The sequence below is a fragment of the Perca flavescens genome, chromosome 7 (assembly GCF_004354835.1).
Source record: "Perca flavescens isolate YP-PL-M2 chromosome 7, PFLA_1.0, whole genome shotgun sequence".
NCBI classification, from domain to species: domain Eukaryota; kingdom Metazoa; phylum Chordata; class Actinopteri; order Perciformes; family Percidae; genus Perca; species Perca flavescens.
In genome coordinates this window covers 16,640,260-16,655,083 of record NC_041337.1, presented here as the reverse complement: position 1 = coordinate 16,655,083, position 14,824 = coordinate 16,640,260, and the positions used below count along the sequence as shown (strand labels likewise).

Sequence of the window (14,824 nt, the reverse complement as noted above, 5' to 3'; positions counted from 1 at the left end):
AAGAAATGAAGTGAGTACAAAGATGTCCGACAAAGACATGATCAAATGAACATCAGTGCTGTGCTTCACACAAGACACTATGAACAGCCTAGCTAGCACATTTTAAGTAAGCTGCAAGTGAGAAGTCAAAGTGTATGAGTGCAAGTTGGTGGGAAAAGAGTATGAAGATAACACAATGGAAAAAGGAGAATTTAAATGTACTTTAAGGCAAGCACCCTGCAGCAAAGAGCTGTGCAGCATTTCGTACCCCAAAACAAACTATGCACAGGCTGTCAACACCCCGTCGCTCCTCATCTGAGGGTTGATTTGGTCGATAACTTTCCAAAAACCCAACCCCTCCCACCACAACAAACATCTGCTGAGGTCCCATCGCACTTTCCCTCTAAATGTTTTTATTTATTTTTTCTCCCATCACAGCAGGCATGTGGAACAAACACGGCAGAAAAACGCCATCAGCCCGGGCCCCTCCCTCCCTCCCTCCCTCCACCACATCAACTCCTGCACTTCAGTCTCTACCGGAACTTCCTTCTGAAGGGAAAATGGCGGACAGGAGGATACTGGAGAAGGTCTGTGTAGCGGAGGGGTAGACACAATGGGAGAAGGAAAGCAGGGAGTGGATGAACAGGAAGGGGGGGGGGAAGTGGGGAGGTTAGTGTGAGAGAGAGGAACGGGTGAGGATGGTTTCAAGGTCCATTTCCATCCAGTGATCCTGTTACAACAGCATCTGCTGTCTCTCCCTCAGACTACCGACACAGACCACCTGCGTTGTGAACTCCATCCTCGTACAAAAGGCCTCTTTAATCGGTTCCTGTGGTAATTTCAACCAAAAAAAAAAGAAATTAAAAAATGTGTCATCCTGACAACATGCTCCAGAGAAAAACCACTATAAATGTTGTTCATGATTACACAATGTACTGGTGGCGACAGGCGCCACTTCTGTCTGTCACAGCGTGCCTCATTACTCTGAATTATGATCTGTGTGTTTTCACATTTCACCTCAGAGACAATTACACGTTATGGTTATGATTCGTCTATTTGTCACCATTTAACAGCCATATTTTATTTTATCGACATTCAGATGATTAATCGAATAGTTGAGCAAAAGCAAATTGATCTACAACTATTCTGATAATTGATTAATTGTTTCGGTCAGTTTTCAAGCAAAAATGTCAAATGTTTTCTGGTTCCAGCTTCTCAAATGTGACTATTTGCTGCTTTTCTTTGTCATATGACAGTAAATTGAATAACTTGAGTTTAGTCAGAATAACACGGCACATTGAAGAAATCACCTTAGGCTTACGAATTTTGCTTTTTTTCTTTATTTTTACAGTCAGATAAAATCGAGAAAATAATGCCAGATTAATCATTGTTGGTTACAATGTGTTCCTGTATGGTCAATCTTATGAGGACTTTATTACTGTATGTATCACACTAGAGACTACTCAGACATGAAGACTACCTTTGGTAGGATTCACAGTCTCGTCAGCGTTGTCCTCCTCTGCTTCTGTGGCGACACCACACACCGACTGCTCCATTTTCTCCTCCGTCCCTCCTCCTGGCTGCGGCTCCATTGGGAAGGATCCCGTTGTTCGTGGCTCTGCTGCTGCTTCTGGTGCAACTGGTCTTGGTTCTTTCTCATAAGCAGCAGCAGTTTGTTCCAAATGGGGCAAAGATGCCTTGGTGGAGAACCAATATCGCACCAAGTCTGCTGTTAAACTGCTAGCCTCAGCCAGTTCCTGCAACTGTGCAAGAATAAACAGCATTAGCACACAGCTCCACGTTAAAGGATCACATACTTTAAAGACCTCATTAAAGCAAATCTATGCAACTTTTTCTGAACAGCAGCCGCGGTGAACACGAGGGACAATTACAGGATGATGATAAATGCTAAAAAAATAAATAAAACAGCATTACAATATAAAATTAGAGAATGGGGAAAAACTTGGAGTACAAAAATTGGAGAAAATCAATCAAATAAAAAAAGATGTGAATTGATTTACTGAGCATGCTGCTGCCAATGATACAATATGGAAGTGAAAGTTAATGTCTTTCTATCAGTCATTTGCATGTAAGCACCAAAATATCTTGTGTGTGTGTAACTCATGAAATAAGTGAACTGGTTTTGAAGCAGCTAGGAATGTGCATCTCTCAAAGCCTAAATAAAGTACATTGTCAACAAGAGCTTTCTGGAGCGACTGGTTTCCTTGGGTAGGAGTACAGTTAAGCAGTTAACTTAAGTGAAAATGTGTTCAATTAGACCAATTGAACTGCTCTTAAAAAAAAAAAAAAATTTATAAAATAAGCGTAAACACCATTTATTGTTGTCAATACCTGCGACTCCTCCAGGCTGCCGTGGACGTCGCGGTGGGCCTGGAGAATCTGTGCGTTCGCCTCATTGAGTTCCTCTTCCAGAGCCATGCTCTGGTAAGCTTCCAGCCACTTCAGCTGGCCGTTCTTCTGCACGTAACGGCAGTCCCCAAACCAGCGCACTACCTCAGGTCTGGGCAGTCCAGTGGCAGAGATCAGTTCATCATACTGAGTAGCGCTGGGCCACTGGGTACGGGCGTAGACTTGTTTGAGCAATCGCAGCTGCTCCGCTGTCTTCTTACCTCGAATGGCTGAGGGTTTGGGGGAGGGGGATGGTTTGGGTGTTGGGGTGGAGGGTTGGGATGGTTTGGGGGTGGAGGATGGAGTTGGGCCTGGGGAAGATGCAGTTGTGTTGCTGGATTGAAACGGGCTATCCAACCCTTCGCCCTCTGCTTTGCCGTTGGCCTCGGTCACCTTGAGCATCTTCAGATTGATTTTAATAGGGTTGACTTTCAGTTCTCCTGAACACTCCTCCTTCTGTCTCTCCTCCCCATCAACTTCCATCTCCTCTCTCATCGCACGCTCCGCGTCCTCTTTCTTTTTCTCAGCTGCCACTCTCTTCCTCCTGTCAGCGAACCAGCCATGGATCTCCCTTCTGGTCATCTTGGTCTCAGCTCGCAGTCTGTCCACTTCCTCCCCTGCTGGGTCAGGGTCCTGGCCAAAACTGGCCTCTAAAGCCTTTACCTAAACAGAATACAGGAATGGACAAGGTCAAAAACCTTGAAGAACTGAGTTAAACTAAATAGATTACATAATTCACTGATTGGTCGATCAACAAGACAATTAACCGGCAACGATGTTTGATTATTTATTTTAGCCCATTATCATTTAAAAATGCCAACAATTCTCAGGTTCCAGCTTTTTCAATGTGATGACTTGCTGCTTTTTCTTCATCACGACATTTGAAGATTGGCATGTTTCACTAATTTCAGGCCTTTTTAATAAAATAAACAAACTTTTTAACATCAATACAGCAGAATCAAAGACATGTTTTTCATCCAACTCGACTGGACTGTGATACTAGTTGCGGCTAATGTAGCCTCGGGGCTGATAGCCTCAAACAGAGATCCAGAGCGGGCTACAGAGGTCTGGAAACCTCACTTCTCTCCATTTTTTTCCCCATTTTCAAACGTGTAGTCTTCAGCCCCAACCATCGCTGAGTTAATCAAATTTTGTGCAGCTTAAAATGCAATAATACCCCCCCAACCCTAGAACTGAGCACTCACATGAAAGAACATGTCAACCTGAACAGCCTACTCAGCATTTGATGCCCATAGTCTATTACACAGTAAGGGCAGCGTCTCACCTGATGAGGCTCTCTCTCCTTGTAGCGAATAGCTGTGAAGTCAGGAGAAGGAGGTCTGGGGAGTCGGCGGGAAGGTGTGGTGGGAGAGGTGGGAGTCTGTGATGCCGTTGGGCTCAGGGGTGCAGAGTTGTGCTGGGGCGTTTTTGCACCAGAGTTGCAGCTACTTTCAGTCAGATCAACAGGGTTGGCACTGCCACTCCCTGAGGTACTTGAAGCGCTCCCTGCTCCCACTCCAGTGCCAGACTTATTCTGTCCGCCTGTGCTGGAGCGTGTCCCTTTGAGGTTGCGATAGTGGTAGCGCCGGTCACTGAACCACTTGCGGACCTCTCGTACTGTGAGCCCAGTCAGAGCAATGAGGCGGTCCACCTCCTCCTGGTCGGGAAACTGGCTGACCTGGAAACTGTCCTTCAGAGTGTTGAGCTGCCCCTGAGACTTCTTGCCCTTGTAAAAGCTGGGGTCCAGGAATGCGTTAACAGGTGTCTGGGAGCCAAGTGTGCTGCTTAAAGGGGCTGCAGGAGAGGGGGAAGAAGACTTTGAGGCAGGGGAAGACGCCTCCTCCATTTTGATGGCGGGAGAGTCACTGGTGGCGGTGTCAACATCATCTGCACTTGTGCTAGTTGTGTTGTTTTTGTTGCTGCTACCGTTGGTATCTTTGCTCTTATGTCCATCACTGCCTGTTTTGTTATTAGATCTGTTGTCTGTGGTGTTTTTGCTTCCTGTGGTTACTTTGTTGTCACTCTTCACACTGCTGGTGTTGTTGGCTTTGCTGATATTTAAGTTCTTAGCATTGACATGGCTGGTGATATTACTATTGCTCTTGTTATTGCAGTCTGCATTAGCACTATTGTGTTTACCATTAACACTGCTAACCTTAGCATCACTAAGATTGCTGCCTCCTAGACTAAGGTTGATGACACTAGCTTGACTGCTAGTAATAATACTGCTAGTGTCTCCTCTTCCACTCCTACTACTACTACTACTACTACTACTGCTGCTGCTGCTGCTAATAATGTTGCTCCCAGTGCTGCTGCTGCTGCCCACCGTCCCCACCACCATGCTGATGCCTTTGTCTGCCACTAGGGCGGCAGCAGGTCGGGCCTGCATCATGGGGCGGGCTGCTGCCTGGGGCTTAGGTGTGACAGCCAGGGCCACGGGTGCACTGCTAACCTGAATACCATTTGCCATTACAGGCTGCGTGACGATTACCCCTCCTTGGCTGACAAGAGAGCCCTGCAGAATGTGAGGGATCCCAGTAGCCCCCAGTGAGGCAGGCAGGACTGTGATTGTGTGTTGGGCCGGGCTATGGTTACTCTGGCTCTGGTTGTGCGAGCTGGAAGGTGCAGTCTGGATGATGGTGTTGAACATCTTTCTCCTGGCCTCCTCGATCTCCTCAGGAGACCAGCTGATGCCTTGTTTTAGTCTCTGAGCTGTGAACCAGATCTTGATCTGCTCTTCAGGGAACTTTGTGACCACAGTCAGGTAGCAGAGCTCCGCCTTCGTGGGGTACGGGAACTTACTGAAGGAGGTCTTCAGGAAGGAAGAGGAGTCCATGGAGGCACTGTAGGTAGGGATGCTGCTCAAAGGAATCATCACCTGGGAGGGTAAAATGCAGAAACGACAGTAGGAGAGTATTATGTTATCTGATCACGTATTAACTTCATTAACATTCGGACAAAAAAAATAAAATAAATCAAAACAAATTACCTTGGGGAGATTTTTGGAGGTTGAATACGAAGCAGCGGAAATATTTGAGTAGGCTGTGATTGGTGCAGATTGATGAAGGCTTCTGCTTTGAACCACTGAGACCACCTATAGAGAACAGATTTAAAAGGAATCAGAGTAAAATAATCTTAATTAACTAATCTAATAAATCAAATCTAAACAGACTTTTCCAAAACAGCCAAACTAAGAGCCAGAATAAACCACCACCTACCTGTGTGATGGGAGTCTTGAGCACTGGTAATGCTCCAGAGCCGTTGACTATCTGGATTCCTGAGGGCAGAGTGACCTTGGTTGTTCCATTGTGGACAATTGTGGAAACATGTGTGACTGTCACTGCAGTAGGCTCTTTTCTGTCAGTCTCTCTGGACGCAGAGATAGAGTGTGGGTCTGAGGAAGGTTCGTCGGAGACTGGGTGAGACACCACTATCCGCTTAGACTCCGATTTGCCCTTCAGCATCCTCATAATCGGGGTCTTAGTGATGGAGATCTCGCTATCCTTCCCTGTCTCTGCCCCAGTCACCAGATTCTGCTCCACTACTACTCTCCTGTCCCTCTTCCTCAGCTGCAGAGTTGTGTTCAATGTGCTGGGGTGAACCCTGGCATTATGCAGGGCCAGCCCTTCAAACTTGGGCGCTGAAAACCCACAGCTCACGCAAAAGAAGCTGGGGTCCGCACGAAAGTCTGGGTGCCCAGAGTACACGTGATCCAAGAACAAGTTAAGATCATGCGTTTCAAAGTTACAAGGCTTACAGGTGTATGTGCCAGCACCATCTTTGACAGCGTCCCCCAGCTCTGGTTTGGAAGACTCTCCTGGGTCGAGCGGGCTATGTCTGCCCCCTCCAGAAATCCTGGAGTGACGGAGAAGAACCAGAGAGTCCTGTTCAACCTCATCTGCTGGGCGTATGATCTTGCTGGGAATCATACAAGGAGTGGTAGACTTCCTCTTGCTGGCCATTATATGACGACAGGGTGGGGAGGGTTGGTCAAATGGCTGAAAAGTAGGGTGTGAGTGAGAATATGGGTCGTTATAGACCAGGCATGGGGGAAGGAGGACAGCGGGACTTGTCCATAGGTCCCCTTGTAGTTCCCACTGCAGTTTTAAAAAAGGGGAAACCTGGAAATGAGAGAGGTAACACATTTTAGTTCAAGGCATAGTTTGGTTTGTGACATAAAACGTTAAAATTTGAAGTACAAATGAGGGAAAAGAAGGGGGAGGGAGGAGAAGAAATAAGATGGCATATCTTCTCTCAGCTGGAATAAAATCATGCACGGATGGATGTTTCCAGGTAAAATATCAACAGCACAGGTAATAATGAGACCTTGTGAAAAGATTCAGCTGAAACCTTTAAAATGTGGTGTCGCTCGTAAATCTTTCATTTGAAAAGATTCAAGTCTTCTCCGTAATTCCTCTGTCCCATGAAACTCTAGGCTATCTCTTTTATGAGGGCATTCAAACAAGCTCAGTCTGCTTCTTCACTATAGGCTTTTTTTTTTGGAGAGCTCCTGTCCTACCCCCTTCGTTTCCCCTCCCCCACACTACTCTGTCTCACTTCCCCTCTTTCAGACACACCCCCACAGAGAGCACATTCTGTATTTTCTTTTTAATCCAGAGCCTCTGTAGCTTCACTGAACACCTTTATAAAGATTGGCACAGAAATACTCACTTGTGAATGTGTTTCTTAAGATAGAGTCTACTTGACATTTGTGCAAGTGGGTGGTTCTGATGTTCAGACAGATGTTCTTTGGAAAGATGGCGTTCTCACCCAACACTAGCACAGACCGTACAGATGGAGACACAGACCTGCATAAGAATTTTTTTTTTTTAACATCACCCCATAGATCCTTTGTCTCCATACAAAATGGTGAAGCTTCCTGTGGAGGACTTCTCCCCTCCCTCTGAAAGAGCGGTAGTGATGCAGTATTGGAGGACAGCTCTAGGGCAATAACTCTCCCAATCACTTTGCACCGACATGACACCTCACGCACAGAGCAGCAAAAGATCACAAAAGTTCAACGGCTCAAAAAAGTTCAACAGGAAAACCTTAAAACCTCTCCAGCCCCTCCCTATGCAAAGATACTTCACTAACAAATCCAAACCAAATGCAGCTTCTCTGGTAAACAGCCCAAATCAAAAATAATCTTGCCCTTCCGTTGCACAAACAGAGCAGTCATCATCATGTAAATGTTAAAAATTTGTCTGGGACTAGTTTCAGACCAAGCATTACCTCAATGTGCACAACGCTGCTGCTGCACCACCATCTCACCACCAAGTGAGCAGCATACTCCAAGTCAGTGTCATCATACAATGAACAAACCTCTGATCAAATATAACTTGTTCAATGGCAAATGCTCTCTTTCACACACACACACACACACACACACACACACACACACACACACACACACACACACACACACACACACACACACACACACACTCTCTGAGTGAAGGTATACAGAGTTCACTTGCCAGCATTAAAAAGCCTACAACCTCAGTTCCAGTCAACGTAAAACTTTTAGTAACTTTATGTGCAGTTTATTTACAGTCTTCATATCCGACTAACTTGTCGGAATGTTCCAATCAACCAATGATGAGATATTTGATCAAGCCTGTGTTGAAAACGTATTTGAACTCCCATCAAATTGGTTATCTTTGCCTGTTTTGTCACCACTGAGAGACACTATGGATCTGAGTGTGAGGGGTTAACAGGCAAATGAAGTTTGCTACTGTGGAGGGAACGTGATGCCCCTTGTTTCCCCGTGCACCCCCCCAGAGAGAGTAACTGCCCTCAGCTTGGGCTGCACCCCTCCTATTCCCCTGCCATTCAGTTCTGCATCAGGGGGCACCGCTCTGCCAAGGCAGCCTGGTCACATGACCAACACAAAGGCTTATGGGTGGGCAGTCTCAGCCATCCATCACGTGGTTCTGCTGGGTGTGGGTGGGCAATTCGAGAGGAGAGGGAGAGCGAACGGGACGAGGACAGTGGGGGATGGGCAGCCGGTTTGGGGTAAGGAGGCAAGGGAAGGAGGGGTGTTAACTGTCGTGGAGGAAGCACTGAGGTGTTTCAGTGAGGAATTTTCCTCCCTGATACCCCCCTCTAACTAGCCAACACCACACCGCCCTGCTGTCCCCCGCTCGTCAACGCCCCCTTCTTGCTCCAAACTACAATCACACAGTCCTTCCCTCCTCCCTGCCTCCCTCCTCGCTGCACTGCAAAGCCTGGAATGTTCCAACCCGAGCTCTTCAGCCAGTGGACATAACCTGAAGTTCAGCTTCAGTATCTTTGCACACACATGCATTTAAGGGTTAGTCAAACTAAAACAAATACTGTCGCAAAGTATAAAAGAATGTGCACCTATCAACAGCCAGTAAGATTGAAAGAGTGTTACAATGGCGACAAAGTTTGCATCACAAACTGATGGCATGTGAGAAAAATGGAACACATCGCTGGGCCTCAGCAGGGCGAGTAACCAGCAGAGATCCACAGGCCTCACACAGGTGAGGACTGAAGCAATGCACAATGCAAGCTGAGCTTCTATCGGTGAGTCAAAATGGGCAGCTCATGTCTCAGCAATGCCAGGCTCAGACGAGTTCTGTTGACTCACTGGTATGAGCGCATCGGCCAGTAACTCCTATTTTGAATGCTGCACATACGTTGACTGACCATGTAGTGATGGTGGGTTTGTGTCTGTTATATGTGTCAGCATTTGCACGTGTGGGTTTCCTGTGAGATTGAGAGTGGAGAGAAGGAAGGTGGGGTGGGCGGGGGAGCATGAGTACATGCGTTTGTGTGTGTGTGTATGTGGCGTGCGGGGGTGGCTGCCTGCATGCCTGTGTGTGAGACTTGTTTACTGAGGTAGCGAGGCTGCCATTTTTCCTGTGTGTGAGAGTCAGAGATCTCCCAGTGACACAAAAAACAATGTTTGGTCCTCCTGGTTCATAACCTATATTATTTATGTCAGTGGCTTAGCACAGCATGATTTCCTTTCATTCTCTGGCCTGACTCTTGTCTAGGCCGAGTACAGGCCAATAATAGCGCTCTCACACACTAGAAATCCTACAGCTTGGCCGCATAGCGTAGCTGCATGCTAACTAAACTACTCCTCTCCTCACCTTGCTGACAATACAGGTGTAACGTTGATATCTACATGTGTAACAAATGCTCTCTGGGTGTACAACACAGGCAGCCTTTTCCCTGTTTGCTCCATTTCTTGCTTCCAGACTCGTCTTTTTTCCTCCTTCTTCTCCTGTCTCTTCACCCTCACTTCCCCTCCCTCTCCAACCGGCTCTACACCCTCTGCTTCCCTCCCTCTGTTCCTTCTTCTCCTCCCTCTCCATGCAAGTTTGGCCCAGGGAGACAGGTCGGCAGCGCCACTGGTGTGTTACTGTCCCCATGGCAACCACCTCCTACCCCCCCACACCTTTCTACAGCTCATTTTTCTAACACACACACACACACACACACACACACACACACACACACACACACACACACACACACACACACACACACACACACACACACACACACACACACACACACACACACACACACACACACACACACACACACACACACACACACACACACACACACACACACACACACACACACACACACACACACACACACACACCTAGTCCCTGGCTCAAGTGGGGCTTGTTTGTTCCACACACCCCTGTGCGTGGTATTTGTAGAGTCCCTGCCCTGCTCCTATTTCAGTGCCTCTCTCATGCGGTGTTGATGTCTCCCAGCTAGGTGTGGTCGTCGTCGCCAAGGCATGCTATTGGCCGGGGTTGATGCCGTCTCTTCCTGTTACTGGGGTGGCACAAGCTCAGTCCGTGGGGACTTGGCTTGGGGGTCGCCGGTTCAAGTCCCCGCACAGGCCAACTACGGAGTGTGGACTGGTAGCTGAAGAGGTGCCAGTTCGCCTGCAGAGGTGCTCTTGAGCAAGGCATGGAATCCCCAACTGCTTGGGGTGCCATCCTGTGAGGCTGCATCCTCACTCTGACATCTCTCCATGCATTATGCATGTGTATAGGTCCTGTTTGTTTGTGCATGTGTGTGTGAATATATAACAGAGTGTAGCCTATACCTTCCTCTTCTCAGTCCCCGTCCAGACATCCTCCTGGGCTACTGCCCTTGCTCACTGTGGCTGTTGTGTTTGGCCTACAGGGTTTCTGTATTCACTGTAGGCAACGCATGCATGGATACATAAATAGGGCTGAAAATCTGGCAGATGCTATCTCTTTCAGAGTGAGTTTCGTCAGAGGACTGAGGAACCACCTCTATCTCCAAGAGTATTCAAGCTAATCATCAAGTCTGCACCAAAAACCCTTCGCCATCTACAAGTCTCTGTTCCAAAAACACAAACCCGTTGCGTTTTTCTTCTCTGTACCAAAACAGAGATCCTACTGAATTTACTCCCACCTACCTCATGCTGTCAATCAACTCCAGGGTTTCACTCACTCATGCATCTGACATACACGGCTCACTCACCACTTACTAAACGCTTACATGTTTTGTGCGTCTGAACTTCTTCCCACTACCATTTCAGTCTTCATACAATACTGGCAACAATAAGGAAACCTCAATGACCGTGTTCCTACAGTGTCATTCCATCTGCTCCTGAGTCCCACTTGGGCTGCTCTCAGGTCAGGGAGCGGATGGCTGCGTGGGTTGCAAACGGCTGCATTGCTGTGGCCACTGCCAGTGCATGAGTTAAAACTGGGTTGCTGAGAGGGGAGGGAGAGAAAAATGGCGGAGCACCATGCTTCTGTGCTGTCCAACCTAAAATGGCTGACATCACAAGCTGTTAACCAGCCAAGCAGAGCAAGAGGCTGCTACTGCTGCTGACCCAAACGCGCTCGTTCTGGATGTGCGAGTGGATCTCACTGCTCCCCCTAAGATTATGAAAAGGCTCTTGAGTAGCAGCGGACTCTTTTTTTTCGGTCATATACTTGATAGAGATCTGGAAGTAAGTGATCAATACATGGGTCAACACAGACAGGAGATGAAACTCACGGATTAAAAGTCATTACTGTAAGACTGACACACACAAAGAATGATGCTCAAGATGTGTAATGAACAAAAGTGGAAGGCCAAAATATAATTTCAGTAAGTGTTGTACTGATTAATCATTTGATAGAAAGCTGCACAGCCTGAGTCAGCTGCAAACCTAAAACTGAGGGAAAGAAAGGGAGAAGGAGAAAGAGGCAGTGGGGGGTGAGTGAGACTATTCAATGAGATGCACTGCCATTAAGCTCAAGCATCACCCCAGCAACACTATGAAATACAGCAATGGGGGAAATAATAAACTATTGTAAGCCCTAGTGAATGATTAGTCCTGATATCCTACAAAAACTAGCCAAATTGACTGTTGTTTTTATCATCAACAATAGTATGAAAAGTGGCCCATTAACAGTGGAAGGTGTACCACCATGGGTGATAAATAGATAGGGTGGATTAAGCGGCTTGTCTATGCTTGGGACTCACGTGGACATCAGACACAAACTAGCTGTCTGGGAAAGCTTTGCTCTAATCCCTGGAGTCACATACTCATGACAACACTGACATGATAAATAACAAAAAGGTACACACACTGACTGTTAGGCAACATGGAATAAAGCCTGAACTTGCTTATAGTTTATGAAACGTGACAGCTTTGATTTCAAACGAGCCTGTGAATACAAACCTTTTTATCTTAATTAAAAATATAGACCCAATAACATATATGATCGACGGTAAACCATTGTGAATCACTTGCACAATTTTCCTATAACTCTGGGGAAAAAAATAGTCATAACTGATATGAGGTCAAAGTGATTTCTAACTTCTTCATTCATAGCACAGACAGAAGAAATTGTGGGATTTTAACAGGTCATACTTTAATATAACGCGTCAGCATCTATTTGCCTCTGAAATAAAAACAATGTTTCTAAAGAAAATGTGAGTGAATAGCGGTATTTTGTGAAAAAAAAGCACGTAAACACAAAGTGGCTGGACTGTAACGTTAGTCCCCTGAGCGCAGCAGCGTCAAACATTTCCGAAAATGATGCGTGTTCATCTTCCGCTCAAGTTAGGCGGAGTGAGCCCCAACTTAATGGGCTTGTCTGCATTGTAGGTTTTAAACATTGTAACCAATTCAGAGTGGAGGAAAAGGCAAGCCCCCAGCCCAAGAAACTACTCTCTCTCCCCCCGTTGGCTGTCGCCATTTTAAGCAGGCGACATGCAGCTGGCCAGCACTGCTGAGCAAAAGCGCAGCCCGCAAAGGTAAGGCTTCACAATAGCTCGCACAAGTTTGGGAAAGGTGAAACACTGTATCATAAAATCACACTCACCTCGCTTTGTCGGAGCTCAGTGCAGCGCAGGCATTAAAAAGTTTACAATAATATGGGCTCAGTGGAGGCAGAAACTGACGGGAGGCTTGGGCTTCACTGATGGCAACTTATAGGTGTAAGCCCCCTCTGTCCATATAGGCTGGTGATAAACGTGACACTGGAGCCAGACCGGTCCCTACAACGGCAGCCTTTTTTTGCGCTTGTTTATTTCTCAGTGTTAAAGCAGGCAGTGAGGGGAGGAAAATACGACGGACGTACAGAGGGAAGAGATGGACACGTGACGCAGACGTCACTGACGGTGGAGGTGGCGTGAGAGCTAAAGTTCCGCTGTGCAGAGAGCAGAAGAGAGTCAGACATCTCGTCCTGATTTTGACCCAACAATAGCCTACATGGGGGTCGTGGTCAAGTTTTAGAAAGGGACAAGCTTCCCCTGTCCCGGTTAAAGGTGATGTTACAGCAACTCACACCTGTCCCCCTCCAGGTGACATATCTCTTAAAGAGATAGCAGCCTACAAACATGTCAAACGACACCCCTCAACTACGCTATTAGATATAAAGAAAGCTCATAAACCTACACAAAATATAGGCTATATATGACTAGTGGGTATGTAATGAGCCTTGCTGTTGTGCCTCCATGTTCCAGTCAAGAATTATAGATGGCAGCTTCATTATATTTTGCTCAGACACAGAAAAAAAACTGTAGGCTACTCATATAGGCCTAATGGATTAGCCTACTTACCGATTTCAGTTTTTGTATGCCAGCTTCTCTGTTTCAGGCCTATTTACATGAAAAACAAATGTATCTTGAAAAATGGACAACAAAATAAAGTCAAGAAATAAAGCTGCCAGAACCAGATTTTGACACAGGCCCCCTCTATAAATAGGGCCACAAGATTGTGTAATAATGCAGTTGCCTGCTTTGCTCAGTTGGTAATACAGCCTTACAGAGACATATTTATTTTGCTCATATAGCAGTAGAAAATATGTATTACTGTTACTTGACTTAATAGTTTGAAACATTATTGTGAAATCTGCTGAAGTTAATGTAAAAGTACTTAACAAACTAACACATGAGTTACAGCTCTCACAACAAAATTGTTCTTTATTACAAGAGTTGCTGGAGTTGTGACCTCTTCAGAATGTTTGTCAGTGTCCATGCAAGTAGGCTAGCTGAAGTTATGCCAGAAATCCCCAAGTTCTCTGCCTACAGTAAATATAGCCCACCTTAAAATCCCACCCAAGTCAGTGATGCTCTCAAAATGGATCACGATGAAACAAAGAAGAGCACAATATTTAAAACAAAAAGTCCCCAAATGAAAGTAGGCTAACACATTAGAATCAACTGTGGGCCTTTACAAAAAGGATATGAGCACATGTGGTTACTTCCCACTGCTTCTCATAGGAATTTTAACATCACAAAAGATAAAGCTTTCCACTAAATAATTACAGCAGAGTTACTGAGTATTGCAAACATATCATATAAAACTATTATTGATTTTCCATTAAGCTGTGTTTACTATGCAGGCATGCAATTAGATTCAAAAGATGATGACACATCCCCATCCCATACTTAGTGGGTCAATTTTAAGACTCAAAAAGAAACTAAAATACACTTGTGTACCTCATATGTAGGGGGTTAAGCATTCCAGCATTATTATATGACAACAAAATACAGATAGCCTATGTGTGAGAAATGTATTAAAATATCATCAGAATCCATTCTGAAGTGAAAGAACACTAACATTGTATTGCCTTTCATAACAAGGAACAAAAACTTTGTAGGCTTTCTCTCCTTCCATCAAATCTGATCGCTCGTGGCCGAGTTGGTTCAGTGAGTAGAGCAGGCGCACATACATATACTGAGAAGCTCATGCCTCGACGCAGAGGTCCAGGGTTTGAGTCCGACCTGTGACGATTTCCTGCATGTCCTCCCCCTCTCTTTCCCCTTTTTCACCTAGCTGTCCTATCCATTAAAGGTGGAAAAGCCCCCCAAAAATCTGATCATTCAAAAGTTAATCATTATATCATCTGTCCAACTGGTTTCATGACTGGGGCCACCACACAGTGAACCATTATTAGTTCATTAT

General features: G+C 45.9%; 1 protein-coding gene across 1 annotated transcript; it reads right to left on the bottom strand.

The window, feature by feature from the left end:
• Window positions 1-487: 487 nt before the first annotated feature.
• On the bottom strand, window positions 488-13,168 carry zhx3b (zinc fingers and homeoboxes 3b). Its single transcript, XM_028583858.1, has 7 exons — window positions 12,738-13,168; window positions 5,607-6,509; window positions 5,378-5,482; window positions 3,674-5,266; window positions 2,332-3,051; window positions 1,460-1,742; window positions 488-808 (listed from the first exon to the last, which is right to left on the bottom strand). The coding sequence occupies exons 2-7, from the start codon at window positions 6,348-6,350 to the stop codon at window positions 798-800; spliced, it is 3,456 nt and encodes a 1,151-aa protein (XP_028439659.1). The 5' UTR covers window positions 6,351-6,509; window positions 12,738-13,168; the 3' UTR covers window positions 488-797.
• Window positions 13,169-14,824: the final 1,656 nt, after the last annotated feature.

Bases quoted from the DNA above. Each gene is read 5' to 3' on its own strand.
- zhx3b (XM_028583858.1), bottom strand. From the start codon at position 6,350: ATGGCCAGCAAGAGGAAGTCTACCACTCCTTGTATGATTCCCAGCAAG. The intron at 5,267-5,377 runs GTAATTTGTTTT...TTACCCTCCCAG, and splicing joins CCTCCAAAAATCTCCCCAAG to GTGATGATTCCTTTGAGCAG. The intron at 1,743-2,331 runs GTATTGACAACA...ATTCTTGCACAG, and splicing joins GCAGCCTGGAGGAGTCGCAG to TTGCAGGAACTGGCTGAGGC.